The sequence below is a fragment of the Trematomus bernacchii genome, unplaced genomic scaffold (assembly GCF_902827165.1).
Source record: "Trematomus bernacchii unplaced genomic scaffold, fTreBer1.1, whole genome shotgun sequence".
In the NCBI taxonomy this organism is placed as follows: domain Eukaryota; kingdom Metazoa; phylum Chordata; class Actinopteri; order Perciformes; family Nototheniidae; genus Trematomus; species Trematomus bernacchii.
This window is the reverse complement of record NW_022987313.1, coordinates 2523756-2546432: the sequence shown is the minus strand read 5'-3', so window position 1 is coordinate 2546432 and position 22677 is coordinate 2523756. Positions and strand designations below refer to the sequence as shown.

Genomic DNA, 22677 nt, shown 5'->3' with positions numbered 1-22677 from the left:
ATATTCCATATTTGAGATAAACTATTTTGAAAAAGGGCCAGCAAACATTTTTTTCAGGTGATTGATTATCAAATAAAGTATGTAAGCTGAGAATGTCTTTATGGTTGTAATGTATCTTTGCGTAGCAAAACATACTCAATACATGCATTTACACACTATCTTTCTATCTAAAGCTCACAGTTTTTATTTAGTGTTTAATTGTTAACGTTTGATTTGTTTGTATTCATTTCAAAGGTAAAGTGTAAATTGTGCCACAAATTAATAGGCTACACAGAAAGCGCGGTCACGTTACGTGGTGAGGTTTCGAGCACGTACATTTTGCGTGCGCGCCAAAACCAATGTTGCCTTCAGGTGCTCCTACAAAACTCAAACTTTAGAGGCCAAGATGCCAAATGAAGTATCTAGATTAAAAACAATTCCCCAGAGAATGATATATAATAATGTGAATGTATAGATCATTCTTAATTGTAAGATATTTTTGACATTACTTTAATGTTTACATTTGGTTGTTCTTCTGATTCATGCAGATGAAGTGGTCTGCAATTCATTTTGAATATATATATTTTCATTGGAATACAGTTGTTATTCAGGGTTAAAATACTAAGATCAGGAGTCCAATCTCTCCAATGCACCCCACCTCTAAAATATGTTTCTGTTAATCTATTCAGTTAATTGTCAGATTATATTTGTTGTAAATTAAATGTTACAACATTGAGGTCTAAATGTAAAGTAGTCGAGTATAAAGACTTGGGTCTTAGGCTTATATTCTTATTATTTGATGAGATATTTCCTAATTTAGTTTAGGACTTTTTTTTAATTTATATTAATGTATGTAATAGTATATGGGTTTATTATAATTTGTTAAAAAAAGAAAGGTTCGAAATATCAAGGTTAGGTAAATATCCCAAAGAAGAAGAACATATTCAATAGCTGGCTTCTTATTAAATATAAAAAAGAAAATTAGGCATGTAAAAGAAGAATACTAAGATATTAAAAAGTACACAATAAGTTAGAATGAGGTATAAAATATAACAATAATTTACAAAAAAACAAACAACAATAAGAGGTATTTGTGGTAGACAGAGGTACAGTACTTTATTGATGCAATTAAAAGGTTAAACTAAAAACCTCTAAAATTCCCAGGAAGAAAATAGAAATTGGACATTTCCGACAGCACCAGAAGGCACCAGTAAAACGCGCGTTCCCGTATAACTGTCAGGCTGCAGGTCAGGAACCACTCAGATAGCGGGTCATTGGACGCATCCGGACGCTGTTGAACAAGAACTGACCCGTTCGGTGTGTCCGTTATCGTATCAACGAATCAATTAATTACTTTTTCTTTCATTTAAACTACTAGTTGTTACTTGTTGTGGTTTACAAACGGTCCGGGGTTCTCTCTTCCATGATGCACGGGTAAGCTAGCTAACGTTAGCCACGGAGCTAACGTCCATGGTCCAGTGTCTGTGCGGGGAGAAAGTAGCGTAGTCTGCGTTCCTTTTTTTAGGGTGGCTGGGGGCGAGTAATTGGGAGTAAACATGGAGAAAAGTAATCGTTTTGTTGAGCTGTACTATTATCTCCAAGACCCCCATCTTGTCGCTCGATTTCAGCGCTTTTGTGGGGTACACGGGACGTTTTCGAAGACCGTCTCCAGCAAGGAAGCAGACCGGACTCAGTCGCACAACAACGGGGCTTGCCATCGTCCCATCACTGGGGGAAATGAGAGTGAAAACATGGCCGGTTTCGGAGGAGCTGGGGAAGGAGAAACAGCAGGAGTGGGTGTTCGGAAAAGGGTGAAAAACCGAGGGGAGGAAAGTGAAAATCTTGCCCAGAATGGAGCACCTGTGTCTGCAACAGACTCCGGGGGAGAAACGGTTGCTGTGGGCAATAACGGTCGTAGTCTCCAAGGCGCTACTACAACCGTTGGTAACAGCGGTGCCCGTTCGGACTTTTCACGGGCAACCGCCGGGGGAGAAACGGTTGCTGTGGACAATAACTGTCGTAGTCTCCACGGGGCTACAACCGTAAGTCACAGCGCTGCACAGCATGTCTTTTCAGCGGCAAACGAAGAAAGGGAGACGGGGAAAGATAGTGACGACCCCCTATCTAGCAGCACGGTAAAACCCCTCCGTAAAAACTCTCTAACAGGCGACGCGGGTCAGGAGTTCCTCATCGGGAACCGGTTCCTGTACTACATGTTCACCTTCGCAACCGAGCTGGGCAACGAGCTGTTCTACATCATCTTCTTCCCCTTCGTTATGTGGAACATGGACGTCTTAGTGAGCAGGAGGCTGATCATGGTGTGGGTCTGGGTCATGTACCTGGGTCAGTGCACCAAGGATGTGATCGGCTGGTCCCGACCCGCCTCACCACCTGTGGTCAAGGTGGAGATGTTTTACAACTCTGAGTACAGCATGCCGTCCACACACGCAATGTCGGGCACTGCCATCCCCTTCTCCCTGTTCTTCATGACCTACTGCCGGTGGGAGGTACAGTAAATCAATATTTGATGTGTGTAAAGAGTTATATAATGTGTCAAATGTGAAGGGCGTCTGCAGCAGAGAAGGGGAAGTTTCTAGCAGCTGATTCTTCCAAAGAAGAAATCTTGCGAAAGTTCCTCATGTGATGTTTCACCATTTCTCTTTATTTGCATATACAGAAACACGAGCGACATAAATACTGCAATCATCTCTACACAGTCACACTTCGTCAGTAAGTGTAGTTCAATGATAGAGCAGCAGAAAAGGCTAGTACCTTAATCATACTTGCATAAAAACACAATACCTAAATTGTCCCATTGGCACTGTTCTAGAAATACACAACAGACAAAAGGTTTTTTAGAAATATCCCTCTAAACATATAGTTAGGTCACAGATTAAAGAGTTTAGTCAAGACAAAAGAGGATATAATGAAAAGTAGAAACACCACTTGGCACATAATTATTTCAAAAGCATCTCTAACTACAGTCTCCAAAAGTAAATACAATTTGAAACAACATCTCTAAAACAGTTTTACCAGTAACTGGCAATCTGGAAAACTAAATATTTTGTAAACATTACTCAAATTTTAAATTGTTGTATTAACCACAGTTAAACGAAATACAACACACAAATGCAGCGTATTTGTCTCAAAGTCATTTAAATCTGGAAGTGAGTTAGCATTTTACCACTACCGGTTCCCTCGTCTCAGAGTCAATGGGATTTATCCATAGGATGTTGGAAAATAGCTCGAAATAAGGTCTGTGGTTGACACACAGTTAAGAGACGGATCACGTTTTGTTCTACGACATTAAATACATCAGCAGTGACCCCACTGGTGAAACGATGGTTGTTAACATGTGGCTGAATAGGACTACAGAAGTTGTCGAGGACGTTGTACGTCATTACGCCGAACACGTAAACACTCCCGCTAAGTTTGTTTGCCCCTGTTCTACTTGAAAGCAAATACCTGCGCTCTTGCAAACTGTTAAAACAAACGCTTCAACTTGTACAATTTTGAATTTGTATGTTTGAATATCGATCTTAAGTTGGCGTGACGTTGACATTGTGCGACCCTGCTGTACTCGGCTGTAGTTCGTTTATAGCATAAAGTTAGCATTTTGCTTCTGGCGACTAGATTTATGATTCGAAAATGATAAAAGTAGGGGTAGACATGTGGATATTATCCGGCTGAACAAAACGTGCATTTATCAAACAGGTTCGTTTTCCACAGACCTTATTTCGAGCTATTTTCCAAAAATCCTATGGAGAAATCCCATTGCTTTGTTGTCGAGGGAACCCATGCGCAGCTTATTTCTGGGTAAATACGTCATCCCTGCACCACTCTATACTCCCCACATTGCTAGAAGGAAATTGCGTTTCCTCACTGCCTTGCTTAAGGACACAGTAATTTAATTTGGTAATTTTGGCTCAAAACTTGTGTTCAACTTGTACAAATGGACCCCCTGCAATGCTACAACAACACAAGAAAACATCTGGTGGCAACTCTTGATACAGGACCACTGAGAGCTTGCCCTCTGAATCGCATCATTAAGAATTAATGTGTGGTCGGCCGAGCGGATACAGTGACGGGAGGTAATGGCCTTGGCGGCTGCTCAGATGTGAACATATTTGTGGACTCTTATTGAGTCTTAAATGCTTGTAGAACAGCGACATCAAGCTCATTGTTGGTACAACGGGACTAAAAGCCAAACTATGACGCTAAAATGCTAATTACAAAGAAGGAAAGCATGCTTTTTTTATGTAAACACATTTAGAGACCGGATACACAGAGATTTTAACAATTTTAATTATAAAGTAAATTAATCAAGTCATATTTTAGATTTTTTGTTTTAAAGTTAATTGGTCCTAGCTTCTCAAATGTAAATACTTAGTGTTTTTATTATAGAATAAGATCATAAATAGACATAAAGGTAAAACAAAGACAACAACATTGAACTATTATGTACAGATATAATGTGCCTGTTGGTTTATGGATACGAGTATGCATACACATTGTACTTGGATTGATATTTAAAAAGCACACTAATTATATTTTGTAGTTTTGGTCAGTCAATCAAGCCTTTTGGGTTGTCGTGGTGTATATTGTTTACTAGTTTCTGACATTTTATAGGAGAACAAATATTATTTAGCCAAAAGTTGATGCCATTTTGAGAATGTTGTGGTGGCATTAAGCATGTTAACGGCTCAGAAAGTAATGCTTATCCTTCTAACATGTGTGGCTACAAATTAAAACAAACTTTCACCTCTTTCTCAACTTTGGCCAGATTCATAAAACCTTATTGAAGTTTCCCAAAGCATTGAAACAACACACAGTCAGGAGTTTTTTGTTTTAACAGGCCCTTCTCTGTTGTTCTTTTCTTAATCTCCTCCTATTCACTCAGGAGGAACAACACTCCATTGTGTGTCCAGTCTGTACAAGCCAACAGAAAGTCCGTTTAGTTCACCTCCATTGTCTCACTGTGCATCCACTGTGAGGACACGATCAACAAACTGCAGGAAGCCCATTTGACTTTCATAGAACTGAAGGACGAGGAAAGCTATTCGTGGATGCTTATCACGCACCTCAGACTTTGTCAGATTTATGGAACATTAAGTTGATTTATCGTTAAGGCAGGAAATTAATCAGTAAATATAGTTTGAGTCATTTTTGAGAAAAACACACCATATATTTGCTAGTTTCAGCCACTTAAATATGATCATTTTTTTCTATTTATCATTATAATACAATATCTTTGAGTCTATTAGACAAATTAAATACTTCCGTCATGTTGTGCTCTGGGAAATGGTAATGAGCACTTATACAGACAAACAAATTGATTAGAATTAGTATATTTGTCACAACAGCATACCAAACAGTAATTCTAAACATGTATTCCTATAATGCTCTGTCATGCTCTCCAAAATGCATGGCTTTCAGCAGTAATTATTCTATTGTGTTGGGGGGGAAAAGCCCACAGTTTTAAAAGGAAAACTGTGTGATCCATGTATAGTTTAGTTTGAATCACACCAGGCGAGAGTAAGGGTGAGATTGATTTACGACCTTCTGCCTCCCCATGTGTCTGCCATAGCAGGAGATAAGAGTCAAACTCTGACCTCCAAGTGTGGGGATTCAAGATAAGACTGAAATAGTGTCTGTATATCTCTCCTTTCTGCCAACAGCTCTTTCTCTACTCGTCAGACACAGTGTATGACATTTGAGCTAAACTCCAAATAATCTGTTCATGTCATTGTTGAACACAAAACAATCTATATTCAAAGTCTGACAATTCAAACTGCTGACCTTATTGTGTGGAACATCAGATAAAACAGTCTGACGCATTTACATTTACTTTCACATGTTTAGCTTTACCCTCACTAGAATTAAGAAAATAGGACCTACTATATGACGATTACCTCAACGAACACTGACAGAACTGACCGTCTGGGTTTTCTCATGATTTGTGTACTTGGTCTTCTTTGCGAATAATTTAACAGATTGTTCCTTTAAAGTGCCAATACTGATTACATATTGCTTGATAGTCCAATACGTATAGTTTTGGACCACACATCAGTTCATAGTTTTTAACAAAAATATAAGCCTACTAAACAAATTCTAGCTTTGTGTTTTTCTTACAATGACGAGACTTAAACATTATGATTTCAATGGTTCAAATGTACTGTGAAGAACATTGACATTTATTTTTATTTTTATTTTTTACCATAATCTTACTTCTTTATAGAGTGCCACAGTGACACGTCCTAAAACCCGGAAGTAAGTTAGCATTTGACCACTTCCGGTTCCTTCGACAAAAACCAATGCAATTTCTCCATAGGATTTTGGAAAATAATAATAAGTTTCGAATCATAAATCTAATCGATAGATTTATGATTAGAAAATTATAAAAGTAGGGTAGACATGTGGATATTATCTGGCTGAACAAAACGTGATCTGTCTCTTCAATGTGTGTCAACCACAGACCTTATTTCGAGCTATTTTCCAAAATCCTATGGAGAAATTGCATTGCTTTTTTGTCGAAGGAACCGGAAGGAGTTTACTTCCGGGTTTTAGGACGCGTCACTGTGGCACTCTATACTGGTAAGGTGTTGTTGTCCGATTTGTTTGTCGTCGTTGACGTCACTTTCCCACTGTCTTACTGCGATTCATCATTTCTTTATTGTGGTTTTTATGAATTAGCTGAAGAACCTGAGAAGACGTTGGTGTTTGGCAGTGCACACCAGCAGACAGACTTGACTAAGCTTGTTCATGAATCATTATGAAGCTTATATAGGAATTATTGTCGGATTCATCAATGGCTTCTTATTTATCCAGAAATCACCCAAAGTTCTAGCGTGGTTCCCATGGAAAGAAATCGCCAAGGGATTTGGTCAATGTTAGACAATGCCACTTGGTGAACATTAGGTATTAGAAGTATTTTCTACTGCTCTTACTAGCTGTTGCATACTATCAATCTCCACCTTGTCTTGTGCACATTTGAACTCCATGCCAACACATGGAGTTTGGTACTAACATGTCAGAGGATGGAGGTGATGTTTCCCTGTATTTCTGGGGTTTAGTTTACCAAGGAATATAATAGATTATCTGTGCGAAGTATTTCGGGCATCCATATCACAAAATTGCTAACTTGAACTAAGAGTAATTGATTGCAGATTGCTGGGTTTGTCCTTAACTCCCCTCCTGCTTGCCGTAGCTGCTCTGTAAGCTGCTGTATCGCCGCTCAGCTGACTTGTCTCAGCAGAGCAGGAATGTTTGGATTTGGATTTGGTCCTCCTCCCATCCCACCACCCTCCTCCAGCTCATACAGTAACAAGAGCCAGATGTCCCTCTCTATGGAATAAACTAGTAAGATGGAAATGAAAGGCAGGAATGAGGGACACAACAGAAAAGAGCAGTTCAAGGAGAAGACAGTAGAGATTAGAAGAAATGAGACAATAGTCAGAATCAGAATATCTTTATTCGTCCCACAGAGCGCACATTACAAGAGATGGAGGAAGCATGGAGGAGAGAAGAGGGGATCAAGACAGAAAAGTGAGGGAGGAAAAAAGAAAAACTAGACTAAAGGGCAAAGGGATGGAGAGCAGATTAGATCAGCATAAAAATGGGACAAATATGAAAAGGAGATACGAGATTATAAGAGTTACTGGACGGAAAAGATTATAAATCCTCATTATGTCCTCCAGTAGAGCCAGAGCAGTTAACATTATGGTAAACAGGCTTTGTGTGAGACTTCCTCCCTTGAGCGGGAACATTAGGTGGGAACATTACATATTTTTCCTGAGCCCAATAACCATAACAGTATAGCGTTTCCTAACTCCAAACACCAGTTTTACATTGTGTTTTCAATGTGGAGTATCAAACTCAAATCTCTTCTGTTGCATTCAAAAGGAGTTGCATTACCGAAGAGTGAGGCACTTTTACTTGACAGTTTAGAAGAGGCCTTGTGCATAATTATTACTTTTACTTTTGACAATTCAATTACATTTATGCTGCTAATATTTCTCTACATTTACATGAAAAGGGTACTTTTCCTTATAACGTAGTAGGACTGTCGCATGTTCTATTCTAAATCAATATTTATCACTCAAATTAAACATACCTTATGAATTAATAAAGTTATTAGGTTATGGTTATGGGACTTTCAACACAAGACGTATACTCACAACTTAAGGTTTGTGCGTAACCCCAACAAATTGACATCTTGGCAGTGTTGAACGCCAATCGCAGCACACCCCGGGAGCAAACCCTACACTGAGGCTTACAGTCAATAAGCAGAGTGCAGCAAACCACAAGCACACGAAAAACAACAACAACCAGCTGGCTGCGTCCAACATAGCTTTACAGCTATTTCACAGACTTAAAGACAGCTGTTTCTCTGCCAATACCTTCTTCTGACATGACCTCATTTTGGAAACAGGCCTCAGTTTATAATTGACGCTTTGAATGGACGCTTGGTGTTTAGAGAGACACCTGTAGAGAGGGTCTCAGAGGAATGTTCTTACTGTAACTAGACAATAACACATTTGAGGCACTGTGAGTTTATCATTTTACCTGCAGAGTTTTGATATAAAATAGGTGAAATAAATAAATTATTTGAGAGAATATGATAATTAAGCTCTTGTTATTTATTTGTCACAAAGTCAAATCTATCTAATATTATAGGATTTCATTTCAATTATTTGACACAATGTAGGTTTAAAAGGAATGTGGTTTGTAATTTTAAGTAAACTATTTAATACTGAGTTAATGCTTTCTTGATCAATGCATTATTACATTTCACCAATTATTTTCTCTTACGTGTTTATGGAACATATGAAGTCTTAAATATTATCCGTATTTGCAGCTACTAGCTGTTAGTACTGTTGAGTTCCATATCCTATTCAATAGGCATCCAGCTCCATTCATCTGATGAGTCATTTCCCCTGAAGGCTGGAGGTGTGGGAGTCCCAGTGTTGCTTTGGGATTTGTGTTGTCATTCTGGTGTGTGAGAGGAAATCTGAGCTATCTCAGCAACAATGAGGAGAACAAAAGGCTTTTAACAAGTTTGCAAACCTCAGCGGCTTTCATCTGTCGTCTCTTTCTCCCTCAACTGTCACTCATTTTCTTTCTGGCTGCATTTATACGGCAAACCTGCATGCTGGTGCTCATATCCAGCTTTATTTTAGTCCGTGACCATAAATTAACCGATTAGTCCATGGATAGATCATTTTTATTATCAGGAAACTATTTTGATTTTGTGAATAATATTTGCATAATTTTTCAGGCCTTAATTCCAATTGTAAGTGTTTTGAGAGCCTGAAAGATGATATCTTCTGGTTTTGGACTGTCGAACAGAGAAAGCATGAAAGTCACCCAAAGCTGCGAGACGTTGTCACAAGCTGACTACTGACAAAATAATAAATTGAGGCAGAAATGTAAAAATGTTTCTGTTATGAACATAATCTAGTTAGAGCCTTAGTGTGAATCCTTGAGGTCTAACACATTTGTTGAACAGAGTTTTTCTTAAAAGTTGGAAACCTGAATTGGGTCATCGATGCTTGAAAGTAAATTTGAAATACCTTTTTTTTACTGATGGTAAAACAAAAGCAATTCAAAATACACCACTTCCCGCTGCAATTACTGTGTTTCCTATGGTATTTAACTAACATGTTATGGACTATTAGTCATGTAAAAATTGTTTTTCATTTTGTTTTGTTATAAACCTGCCTAAGCAGTTTGATCTCCAAGGTGTGTTTTTATTGTGTTTAAAAAGTGTCTCCTTTCACCTCCACAGTACCCGTTCTCACTGGGCTTCATCCTGGCTCTCTGCTGGTGTCTGCTGGTCTGTGTCAGCCGAATCTACATGGGAATGCACTCGGTCCTGGTACGTCCGCACACACACACACACACTCACTCACACACAGGAACACACACAGACAGTGTTGGCCGTGCCGCCTGCAGTGCCAGATTGTCGCCATTCTGTCCGTCCAAACACGATAGCTGACACGTGGGAAACGGTATCCGAGCTCCAGAGCAGAGCTGTCGGCTCTGATGTCAGCAACACAATCACCTGTGTAACCGTAGAAGCACAACAAGCATAACAAGCACACACAATAACAACACAAGTCTGAAATAACGGTAGTTTTTCATGCTAGTTAAACAGGTTTACAAAAAGTTGGAGAGAGATCTTTCATTGGCCATGATGCCACCCTCACCCAGACCACACCCATCTTCAAACTTAACCTTTATTTTTGTCTCAACCTCAAGTGTATAGTTTCGTAACTGCATATTTGATTTAACTCTGACATCATATATCCACAGACAGGTCTTTTAACACCTGGCAAAAAGTCAACTGGTTGTCAGGGTTAACAACCAGGGGGCAGTTATTCTAGTTATTGGTTAGCGTAGTTTACTGATCAGTTTATATTGCATGCAACACTTAAGCTGATAGTGTATTCACACTCTGTTCCTGTCTTTGAACACAGTGGGACAATTTAGAATCCACTTTTGGGATGTGGATCAGTTCATGTGTCAATTTCTCAACCCAAAGTCAATTCAGTTGATATTTAATTTTAGCTATTGAACCTCATCACTTGAAGACAATAAGAATAAGATTATTGTCATCAACATTTAATTTGTATTTTTCTATTAGTTTATTGTATACACCAAGGCACATTTCTAGTTATTAACCTACTTTATTAAAATTATCCTGATTATGAACAATAATCCATAGAGAGCATTATGGCTTATTAGATGATGAATAAGGTAAATAGCACTAATCACAGGGTTTTCAAAACAATTTAAAGAGACTAAGGTAGGTGACCTCAAACCCTCTGGGGGGTCCTTGGGCAAAGGAAACAAGGAAATGGCTGTAAAGATATACACTCTACTGCATCTGCCTCCACCTTTCACACACACACACACACACACACACACTCACACACTCACTCACTCACTCACTTCCCACGCAACCCTCTCTCTAAGCCAAGAGCCTCAGCAAATGTATTACAGTCTGTAACAAGGTGTTAAACTCAGAAAAACTGTTCCTCTTCACCTGATGAATGAAAAAAACATGTACATCATCAACATCCAAGAGCAGTAACAAGATGTAAAACACATTTTCCAGTAGAGCGGCTCTTTAAAATGTCCTATTTAAAAATATCAGTCCTGTGTTATTTGTGTGTTGCAACAAGCTGGCAGGGTGTGAAGCAGGAAATCATTCCACCCATTGATTATAAGCTTAAGACAGAATCTGAACAAACATGCTCAACATGCTCAGGCCCGTATGCGTCTCTGCTCAGTGCAGATGTAAGTGATTAAGACAATAAACGGTAGCATCTCATTTATTACTGGAGAAACATTGACAAATATTCATGCTTGCAAAAACTTGCTCCTACGTCTTTTAATCTGCTGCTCTCACATTATAAGATGGCTGCAGCACAGGTAGAGTCATGCAAACCATTATGTTACACCACTGTATGGGTGTGTGTGCCCTCAAGTATTACAATATCTTTCAAGTCTGGGTTGCACACCACTCATGGGTTGTGAGACACTGAATGGGTTGCCAAGAGATCACAACCCAACCAGTGTAAAATATGATATATTATAATTAAACTAGAAATTGCTTTGCTGAAACTAGTATTTTATCAAACAAACTCTTGTGAATTAAAGACAAACCAACATGGGGATATAAAAGTACAAATACACAACTGGATTTCGGTCAAAATAAGTCAGTATATTTGTGAAATGTGTGGCATTAGTTAGAGCTAGGGTTGCTAATGTATTTTAGAAAATATATTTGAGGAAATACTCTTGCATCACGACTGAAATAAAACAATCAAATTCTCTGATACATGTATTTAATATTATTATTATTATTATACTTTAAGTATCTGGTAAATGTAGACTTGGCACGACTGTAATAACTCTGTCCATCCAATTCATTTGTACAACTTGACTTTCTAGAAAGATTTTTAGACTTTTGAAACTAGTGCTGCTTGAGTTGAGTTGGAACATTTGTGCTGGGTATTTCTGTTGGATAATAAAAGCAAATCTGGGCTATCTTGGATAACTCGGTTATTATTAATTATGTTTAAGTACTTAAAGTGGATAAATAGTCTGTTTGGTGTAAATAATGATCTGGGAAATGATGTCATTCCCGGTGCGCTGTTGGGCTATGGCTGTCTGTTGCTTTGGTAACGGTCTCCGTGGTGTCGGCTGTGTCAGAGGGATTGATGGCTGGCGGTGTGGGAAAAGCAGACGTTACAGTGTGCTGGCCGTCCTCCCAGACAAACTTTAGAAGGTAATTCCACATCAGAGAATTTATTAAGGGCTTTTTGTGGCCGCCCCGGTTGGTGTCGCGGCTCAGACCTCCACCTCAGGAACCACGAGCACATCTGCCGGCTCTCACTGCTTCACACACTCAACATAACATCTGTAACTACATCAGCAGCAAACATATTCCTGTTGTCCTCTTGGTTAAACAAGACCTAGAAAATATATTTAGGACGATTCATTAATTCAGCAGTATTTAGATTTACAGTGAGAAAATTATAGGACACATTCCTGAGTCAGCCACGCCTCATTAATCCAGGGTTTAACCAAAGACCAGTTCATCCCAGCTCTAACAGTAGCACAACTGTCTGTGACATCAGAGAGTCCCAGGGAGTTCATTAATGTGATGACAAGCGTCTTCATAATCTTAATAAATTGAGGTGTTTGTAGTAGGTCTTCACAGTAAATGTGTTCCATATTCATAGAAAAACAGGAAAATATACCCAATATGGCTTCCTTGGATTCAAAGATTCCCTGTTTTGCACAATTTTTCACAGAGGAAGTTCATGTAACCTGACCGTTAATGTTGTAAATACCGTTCTAGTTTTTACAAATATTGATTAAAAACATTTGAAGTAAGTTTCGTCGCTTAATTTGACTTCCTAATCAACTACTACTTTTTTCACCTCTGGTGGTCAATCTGCAGAAGTATTTTTGTGGACAAACTGCATCGGAGGATGTAACACTGTCTAATCACAACAAATCTACCACACCGCAGGGCATTGTTGTTCTGTTTACTAACAGCAGGGAACCGTTTAACCATCTGTTTCCTTTCTAAAAGTACTTTTACTATTTCTTCCTGTTACAGTTTGTATTCCACATGTCCCCGGTTTCTTACTTTCCCTCCCTTTCCTTCTCCTCCTGTTCCCGCATGAAACCAAAATAATGAATGTGAGCACTTGTGGTACAGTCAGGATAAAATCCTCCGTCTGTAACCCACCAACTCCTGCTGCTCTTCCTCATGTTCATTTCTCCTTCATGCTCAATCTCATAAGGATGTGAATAATGTCTGTAACCATAAAAGCCTTTGTAATTCAAGGCAACTACTGCCTACTGGCTCATTTACAGCAATGTGGATTAATGTGCACTGTCCTTTAATTTTTTTTTAAATTCAGCCCAGACTTGCATTTTAAACTGACGTTCCACCAGTAACAAGCTGTCGGGTAATCTAAATAATCCCTTAATGTCTAATCTCCCTTTAAGCAAGCTCTAAGAAACCATATTTTCTGAGATATTCAAACCATAGCTGATATTTATTATCCCAGCATGACATCAAAGAGGAAACAAATCTCTGTAATTCAGACATATTTGGGTTGTCTGCTAGACTTAGAAGTATTTACAGTATATATCTCTATAATGGTGTCATGGATATATGGAGTTGTGTTGTAGGCTACAACATTATCCAAATGTTCTTTGTCTACATTCATTTTTTACATTTTTGTCTCCTTTTTAAAAGCATGCTGAATTGGCTGTTAGCAGTTCCTGTTTGTTGTGTAACCATTGACGTATAGACGGCAATTACTTTGATACTAAAGTGATTTAGAAACGTTATGATTCACAGGCAGGGTTAGGGTTAGGCAGTCTTTCCCGTTATGTCTATGCTGATTTCTGGATGTTTATTTGCAATGGACGCCTGTGTCGTGAGAGTTAGTCCACCAAAGAAGAGGTGTATAATTCAACTGCAAAGGGTTAAGATCACAAGTCACCAGACAGCAGCTTTATGTTTTCATTACCCGCCACATGAACTGGATTGGTTTCAACAATGAGCTCAGAAACACAACATTTGGGTCCAGACCTCCGAACTGAAGTAACATGAGAAGGTTTTAAATGTGCAGGTCACCATGCACAGAGCCCATTTCCAGCTGATAACACAGCCTGATGTCTGTTCTGGAGGCTCATGGGAACTGTTTTGTTTCAGGGAGTGGAGCTCCACATGGTGAGCCATTAGCGGTCTGCTCTGCCAGGCCTGCAGGGCTCTTAATGTGTTCTGGAAATCATCACACCCAATGCAACTACTTCCTACTGCTTTGTTCTGCTACTGATGATGTTTTTGTGACATTTACAGTACAAACCTTTTACCAGACGGCTCAAATATCACTCAAATGTTAGGCGTTTAAACACATTTTAAAGGCTTCATTTTTAACCCTTAGTTCTGTGTTTGTTTGGTGAACACGGCATCAACTGGACACTAGATCATCTTTTAACAGTTCTCCTCATTTCCTGTTAAATAGTTGTTTGGATAGGTTTCAGATAGAAAAGAACATTGTGCATTTATTCCAAAGTTTAGACTTTACAGATGTTAGCCGTAAGCTAGCTAGCGACCAATGCACATTCTGTTTCTATTCAGTTCAGCCTCTTACTGATCCAAAAAATCTCCAGTTTCTTCATGTTATTTTCTCTTGACTCACTCCTTTTTCCTCTGGTCTCTGTACATTTACTGAAGCAGATTAATGAAGGCCTGAGGTATGGTATCCTAACGGCTTTTGGGATTCCTCTCGCGTTAGGATAGAGGACAGAAAGGATAGAGGATGTTTTAAGGTCCACAGATTAAGCCCTCTGAGGCAAATTTGTTCTATGAGATTTTGTGCTGTATAACATATACAAGTTTACAAACACAATACAATACGGTGAAAGTATTAGTCCATTAATAAGTCACTTGATGTTGATAATACTTTGTTTTAATGATAAGCAGAAGATTATGTAAGTTATCCAAAACAGGTGCACTTATTGAACTTTTACAATCTTTATGAATGTCGGATCCATTAAGTCATTATAGGGTTCAGGTGGACAGCAGACAGGAGTCTAATTTAGGGTTATCACTAGCTCTATTTCCACCCATGCTGACATTATACACTCAAATATTTTCATTCATTATGTAAAGCACTTAAGATAAAATCATCTATCAAATAGCATGAACTTTGTGGACATTTTTACTTCAGTCAGCTCATATTGTTACAGAGCTTCTGGTCTTGTCAGTGGAGGAGAAAATAAGAGATGGCTGAAAACTCACTCACTATCATAAAAAAGGAGGAAGCAGACCGATAAACGTTTACCGCGGTAAGGGGGATAAATCACATCAAAGCTTTCGATTGTCGGACAGTAAAACGTGTCCTTGTACAGTAAAACGTGTCCTTGTACAGACCGGCTGCCGGGACATGGGTTCCTGCTGAGCTCTGAGGCCCTCGCAGTTCAGAGCTGGTTAATGACTGACTGAGATCAGGGCTTATGTGTAACACAACGTGTATTTAAGCAGCCAAATAGATATTTAAACTGTAGCAGGACCTTGGTCTCCGTCCAGTGCTGCCGTTAAAGTGCGCTAACATGCCAGGCAGCACTGGAAATGTTCCAGCGTTTGGCCAGTGGATTGAGGCTGGTGTACATTTACAGCAACACTCATTGATTTCTTATCCTGGGAAAGGTAGACACTGCTGTCTGCCAGCTAAGCGACTTTTAAATTGACACTCTCCACCCTCTGCACACAATAAAACTGGAGAGTATTTGCATTGGCATGTTAGTATATCTACACTCAAATATTTAATTTTTTCTACAATAAAATAGAGAAATTCAGAAATACTCATACTGATTACAACAAGGTACTAAGACATTCTGCAACAATTACTTCTACCATTTCTAACCTGTTAAGATCTGTATTAGTTCTGAATTATTAACAATATAACAATCTTGGTAGCAGACTTTTATACTCAGTTTGTTTTCAGATTTTTGTAGGAAAATGTATGTATGTACAAATGACAGCACCTCATTGTCTCGTTGACAACATTTTTATTTTCTGAATCATCAGTGAGGGTTTTTTAGTTCAGCAGGAAGTCTGTTGTATGTCTGAGCGGTTAAATCCTCAGTTAGTGGTTAAATGCTCAACATTGGAACAGGAAGCCAACTGTCAGTTTGCTGCTCGGGACAATAAAAAACGACCGTAATGAACTTTGTGTTTGAGTCCGCAGTTCATGGACACGTAAAGCTCGCTGACTTCTGCTTCCTCTTTTCAACTTCTTTTATCCATCAACAGAAAATATAGTATAATTAATGTGTTCATTCTTTTGCTCTCTCGAGTCATAATCTCTTTAGGAGGACCAAAATGTTCAAATGTTTTTTCCTATAAAATGTATTCCCAATCAAACAATTCTTGTCAATAGACTTGTGCGTAAGAACACTATTTTAAAAATAAATATTTTGCGCGCCTATGTTTGTTTGGGCAACGTAAACACTGAACTTCCTTCAGCCTTATGCCTAACGATTGTCAGATTAAATAAAAACGCATTGCAAACAAGCCCACAAATTAAACATGTAGTCCAATTATACAAAACATACACAACATGCACGAAAAATAAAATAAAAATACATAAATAAAAAAAATAGAAACAAGTAATAATTCTCAAAATGTATATTTAAAAAAAAAAATGTTATCCCCAATGTCCAACTTGAACCAACCATACCGTCATCATAAAAAGCAATAACCTTATTTTTGTATTATTACTTTTTAATGTAACACCTGCATTTTGACCCTGTGATTCAGTGGCTAAATACCTATCTTTCTGTTTCTGTTTATTTTTCCTCCAGGACGTCATAGTGGGCGTCCTGTACAGCGTCCTGATCCTGCTCTTCTTCCTGCCGCTGCTGGACCTGATCGACGGCTTCAACATGTCGCACCGCTACGCCCCGCTCATCATCGTCTGCTTCCACCTGGGCCTCGCCCTCTTCTCCTTCACCCTGGACACCTGGAGCACCTCGCGGGGCGACACCGCTCAGATCCTGGGCACGGGGGCCGGCGTGGCCCTGGCCTCGCACGTCAACTACCACCTGGGTCTGCTGCCCGACCCCACCCCGGAGCAGCTCCCCTACACCATGCCCCCCCTCAGCGCCGGCCTGGTGGGCCTGTCCGCGCTGCGGCTCGTCCTGGGCGTGCTGGTGCTGATGGCCATTCGGGCGCTGATGAAGGCCCTCACCCTCCCGCTGGTGTGCCGGCTGGTCGGGGTGCCCAGCACGGACATGAGGAAGGCCCGGCAGCACATGGAGGTGGAGCTGCCGTACCGCTACATCGTGTACGGGACGGTGGGCTTCGGCGTGGGCTTCCTGGTCCCGCTGCTCTTCAGCTACCTCCAGCTCTCCTGATTGGATGTGCTGGTTGGAAAACAGTGAAGTTACAGTCATCTAATGCTCTTCCCAGGTTCACATCCAGAACCCCTCTTTAAGTTCTCTGGGTTGGATCTAAGGGGAATTAAAGCCTAAAAGCTGATCTGGGTGTTTTCAGTTTTCTTAATGTTCGCTCGGGTTGGGATCAGCAAGCATGAGCCGGGAAAACTGGTACATTTTAACGATTCTGAGACCAGTGATATCTTTCAGATCTGTTCTTTTAGATTTATTTTAAATCAATACAAATGGCACCTCCAGACCCCGGGTCAAACCGGGTCGGAGCCAAACAACCACTCCAGCACATTAATTCATATTAGATCAGATTCTAAAGACTACAGACACCACTGATGGCTACTGATAAATGACCTGTGTCTTACTATTCACAATTTTTATGAATGCATTCGTTTTTATTGAGATTTCCGACAAAGAACCACACAAGTACATTTTTGGAAGACTGACATTTGCACTGCATTTAGCTGCAACGCGTCAGTGCCTTCAGGTGTACTGGAAGGCAGAGTTTAACGACTTCACACTGAAATATACCAAATGCTTTTACTGTCTGAAAAGGGTTTAGAAACTCAATGTAAGCCTCTTCAACAAGTACCCAACACAGCTAATGGTACAAGGCTGCAGTTGTATCTGTAAAATGAAAGAAGAAATTATGAAAAATTGTATTATGTACCAAAAGAGCAAAACCCAAAATATTCAGTTGAAATCCTAAAAAACAGAAATGCAGCAAATCCTCACATTTAGAGGATCTGCATCAGTGAATATATTTTGTTCTTGAGGGAAAAATTACGATTTATTGATTATTTCAATGTTTTTCATTCAGTATTTAAACTTTGTGTGGTTCTTTGTCACACAGCTTCTCAATCATTAATACACTTTTTTTACATCTCAAAGCAATATGATTTTATACTTCCATATTCCTGTATCAGAGCTTATCCTGATCCCCCCCCCCACCTGTGGAGTTGACACCTGGGTTTTAAATGTGTTGAACTTTGTCAGACTAAAACAGATCGACGTGTGTCAGGAATAATTTTGTAGGTGTTTAATTGCATGTGTATAGTTTTTCTAAAGGGCTCTCCCCACTATCTCTCGTTGTCCGTCTTTGTTCAGGGGAATTATCGTCTGTTCTGAGGTTGATATTTTGTTCCTGGCTGGAGAAAAGCAATGACCGGGCACAAACTGTTTGATCCAGAAGAAACTGAAGGAAGTGACACTTTGTTTGGGAAATGTACAGAGAAGTTTAAAATAGTTTTTTTTTATACAGGATGACAGGAACTGGACTCAGCTTATTTTTCTTTCCTCTAACACTGTAAACTGATGGCCCTCCACTTCCTGTGCAGAGAGAGTCTGTCGGCAGGAGGAGAGATAGCGCTGATCTCAGGAGGGAAGACGCGTGGCCAGGCAACAAATACATATCCTGCACAATACAGATTTATAGCTTTTCTCAGCTAAACCATTCAGATTTTAGAAGACAGAGAATTAGAAAATATACACAAAATAATATTTCGATTGTGGATCTCATTAGAAATATCTCAAAATGATCATAGTAGCTGAGAGAATGCATACAATCTAAAATAATCTGCCTTTTTTTTCCTCATTTATTTATGACTGTTCTTGAAATCTCGATTTAACTTACAGTGCGAGACAGTTTTTACTATTATTAAGGAACAAGTCAAAAATGCAGACATTTCTAAATGTGTACTTCACTTCTTCTAGTCCAGCTTGTCAAATCTTTTTAGTTGATTCTAAAATGTTTGTGTCCATGATCGCAGCTTTGACCGAAAAATGCTACTTATTTTGTCATTCTGCTTACAGAAATAGAACAAGTTTGATTGTGTTTCTGTTGGTCCTTGTATAATGGCAATATCAAGCTATCAAGTGAAAGTTCCGTTTTTTACACGATACAAAACCAGCTCAGTTATTTTTTCTGTGTCTGAAATAACTGCCTGCAGCCCTAAACAAGATGGATGCATGATAGATTTTCACGCAGGAGAAAACATGCGTTCCAACTGTTTTTGATGGGATAAAACTTGCTGTGAGAATTGTTTTTAGTTTTTTCTCAGAGTCTACACAGACTTTCTCTCCTGTCGACCTCTCGCACAACAGAGTCACAGGAAAGAAGAAAGACCACTAAAACTGTTTCAGTGGAAATCCACTCATCTATGGACACATCTGAACTGTTCCCCCTGTGCCTATTTTATATATAAATAATAAGATGATTATCATGAACTGGAAGGAAACGCCCAGTTAAACAGGTGTAACTGCAGACCACTGTGCTTCTCTTCAGCAGAACATCTTTCAGAAACACCAGGGATGTTTCCAGATGTCAGCCTCACACATTTCCCAGTGCAGAAAGACTGAACCTCTGCACAGATTCACACATTCCTCCTCGTGTTGCTCCACTGCAGCGGCTGTGGGTGAAGTGCCTTGCTCGAGGGCACTTTTAGAGGCTAGCAGAGTGCTGAAGGCCAACGGAGATCAAGAGACTTATTGGCAGCGAGTTGTATGTTGTTTGTACGGTACTGTCCTTGTATAAATGCACTGTTCCCAGAATGCACTGTGTCCCCCTGAGCCAGGCAGGCGGAGGAAGCTGGTCCTAAATGTTCATATTAGGCCAGAGTTTGTTATCTTATCAGAAAACTGTTAACGCTTTGTGAGGATTTAAAGCAGGGTTCAGGACTTTAACTGCAGTCAGATATTAGTGTTTTGTCTTTTAATTTTGTAATACATCTATTTATTATTTGGTTTAAAAAAATGACTCTCACACAGGAACTCAAACAAATTGGTTATCAGAAGAATTGCTGAATAGTTTTAACTCAATAATACATCAGTAAGAATAATCCAATAATTATTCAACATAAACCACCAGGAGTACTTTTAATTTGGAAACTTCAGGAATATTTTGCGGTCTGTTCAAAACTAATGCAGGAAACACACAATTACTGATTACTTGCAAACTACTTACTACTATACTACTTACTAGTACAAAAATCATTTTGACCAGATTAAATTGGAGTAATCTGATCCTATCCTGAAAAACATATTTAAGCATCAGATTTAAACCTGACATTTCTCTTGTAACTAAATAGAAAGCTAGAGGACATAAATGGACCTGCTTCCCCTTTAGCCCGGCTGTGATTGGTCGATTCACTTGGTCTGGCCTTGCCTTGTGCACAAACATATTTCTGTTGTTTGGTGTGTTTTTGTTTTTGTCTGAATGTGGTTTCCTCTGAACCAGTGAAACAGGAAGTCTTTCCCTGTTGATTGTTTTTGGTTTTTTTGGTTCAACAAAACACACAACCCCATAAACCTGAGGTTGAGTTACATTTGTTCAGTCTCACATGCCCTCCTTTCTGACAATAGATATTAAACCTGTTATTATTCATCATTTGATACACATGAAGGTTCAATATGAGTGTCTGTTTCTGCAAAGTGTGGATAACATGGAATTCAAACATGATCATTTAGAGGTTTTGGAAGAGTTTAGTTAAAATCTCCATATTTTTTCTGGTGGTGTTTAAGATGACAAGTAACGCAAAAGTGAAATATTGACCTGAAATTATAATTTTCAACCACAACTGGGACACTGTAGATATATTTAGTAAACTGCCATAATCAGAAGAAGCTTTGAACGTGTTGGTGTGTGTTTACATCTTGGCAGCCGGACATTTCCTCTGCATATGGAGAAGCGATCGAGGAAATAAGATAGAAACATCAAATTAAAACCAAACTTCCTGACAGTGATATAAATAACGTGAGGCCTCCAAAAGACCCACCCCCCCCCCCACATCGAGGTTCATCAGTGTGTGTTGTTGACCGACCTGAACAGAGAGTGTTGTTTTTATGGAAGATTTGATTTAATCTGTGGTAACTTTCAGCGTTTACTTAGCTGAGTAAAAGCCGCCTGATGGTTTTATTTGTTATAGAAAGCGCTGGCATCTGATAAAATAAAAATAAAACCGATTACAGCACCTGAAAACTATTTGGTTATAATTTCTAAATAAGTGGGAAAGATTCTGTGTTTACAGTCCTCAGAAAACCCCAGATTTAATACATTTTTATTACAAATTCATAATGAACCCCAACATTTTGTGGCATCTTTTATGCCCAAATGTCGTCTTTTTAAAACCCAAGGGCCCGGCTCTGCTCTGAACAACATGAACATATGTTTGTCTTCTTTCTTCCTCAAAGACTGGATCTCAGAGAGTTTTTATACAGAAAATATTTCTCACGTTGACCAAATATACAGAGGGGTTGATCTGGGTAGCTCCAGCTGCTCCTCGCTTCCCTTTAGTGCCTTGATTGTTCAGAAAAATGTTATGCTATGTGTTAAAATTCATTTGTTTTTAATTACCTTTCATCCTGTCCTATCGTGTTGCCTTTTGCACTTTGTAGCTGCGTTAATGTGGAAGAAATGACTGAAGCATTTTCCCACACTGTCGCTCATTTGTCACTGCCTTTTTTCAAATGTAAGTGAGTCACTGTCATTCAAAGCTTTGTCTCAATGTTAAATAAATTCAAGAAGATTTAAAACTTTTGCTGTTTGTATTTGAATTTATTGACTGTTTTCATGAGAAAAATGGGTGAAAGTCACTGAGTTTTGGCCGCTGTATAACTCAGTTGGCAGAGCTGCAGGCCCATATGGTTCGGTCCACTGTTTACTTTTCATATTATTAATACAACAAATAAATCCAAAAATGAATCTAACGGTGCTTTGGCTCCCACCACCAACGGTCTCCGGTATAAACAATTACACCAGGTGCCCAAAGATGCCTTCAAAATAATACATAAAGAACAAGTTTAACTAACTTAAATAATAATACACTTGGACAGAAAGAAAATACATGTTTTACTATTAAATAATATAAAGCAGTATATCGCTCCAACAGCTAACATGTTTGTACTTAAGGTCTAAATGCAAGACTTGTACTAGTTTGTCTGCTATGGTGTCACTTTTTTTAACTGAATACCTCTGAACCGCGTGACCATGTGCAGCTGCATCAACCAGGAAACAGCTAAATAATTTAAGACATGAAGTGAAACAGTTCAACAACGTTTTAGAAGTTACTTCAAAGTGTTCATGTTTTTGTCTTACCCTCAAGACAACAAACTCACGCTTTTTATCTGCAGTCCATGGGTGCCCTCCTTTAATGTGTGACAGACATGTGTTGTGGCTGATTATTTTTGAGGGTTTTTAACGTTGCTTCTCCAGTG

At 39.1% G+C, this 22677-nt stretch overlaps 1 protein-coding gene across 1 annotated transcript; it reads left to right on the top strand.

The window, feature by feature from the left end:
• Positions 1-1189: 1189 nt before the first annotated feature.
• Positions 1190-22001, top strand: LOC117494616 (sphingosine-1-phosphate phosphatase 1-like). Its single transcript, XM_034145581.1, has 3 exons — positions 1190-2486; positions 9767-9856; positions 16882-22001. Exons 1-3 carry the CDS (start codon positions 1536-1538, stop codon positions 17431-17433), a joined length of 1593 nt encoding a protein of 530 aa, XP_034001472.1. The 5' UTR covers positions 1190-1535; the 3' UTR covers positions 17434-22001.
• Positions 22002-22677: the final 676 nt, after the last annotated feature.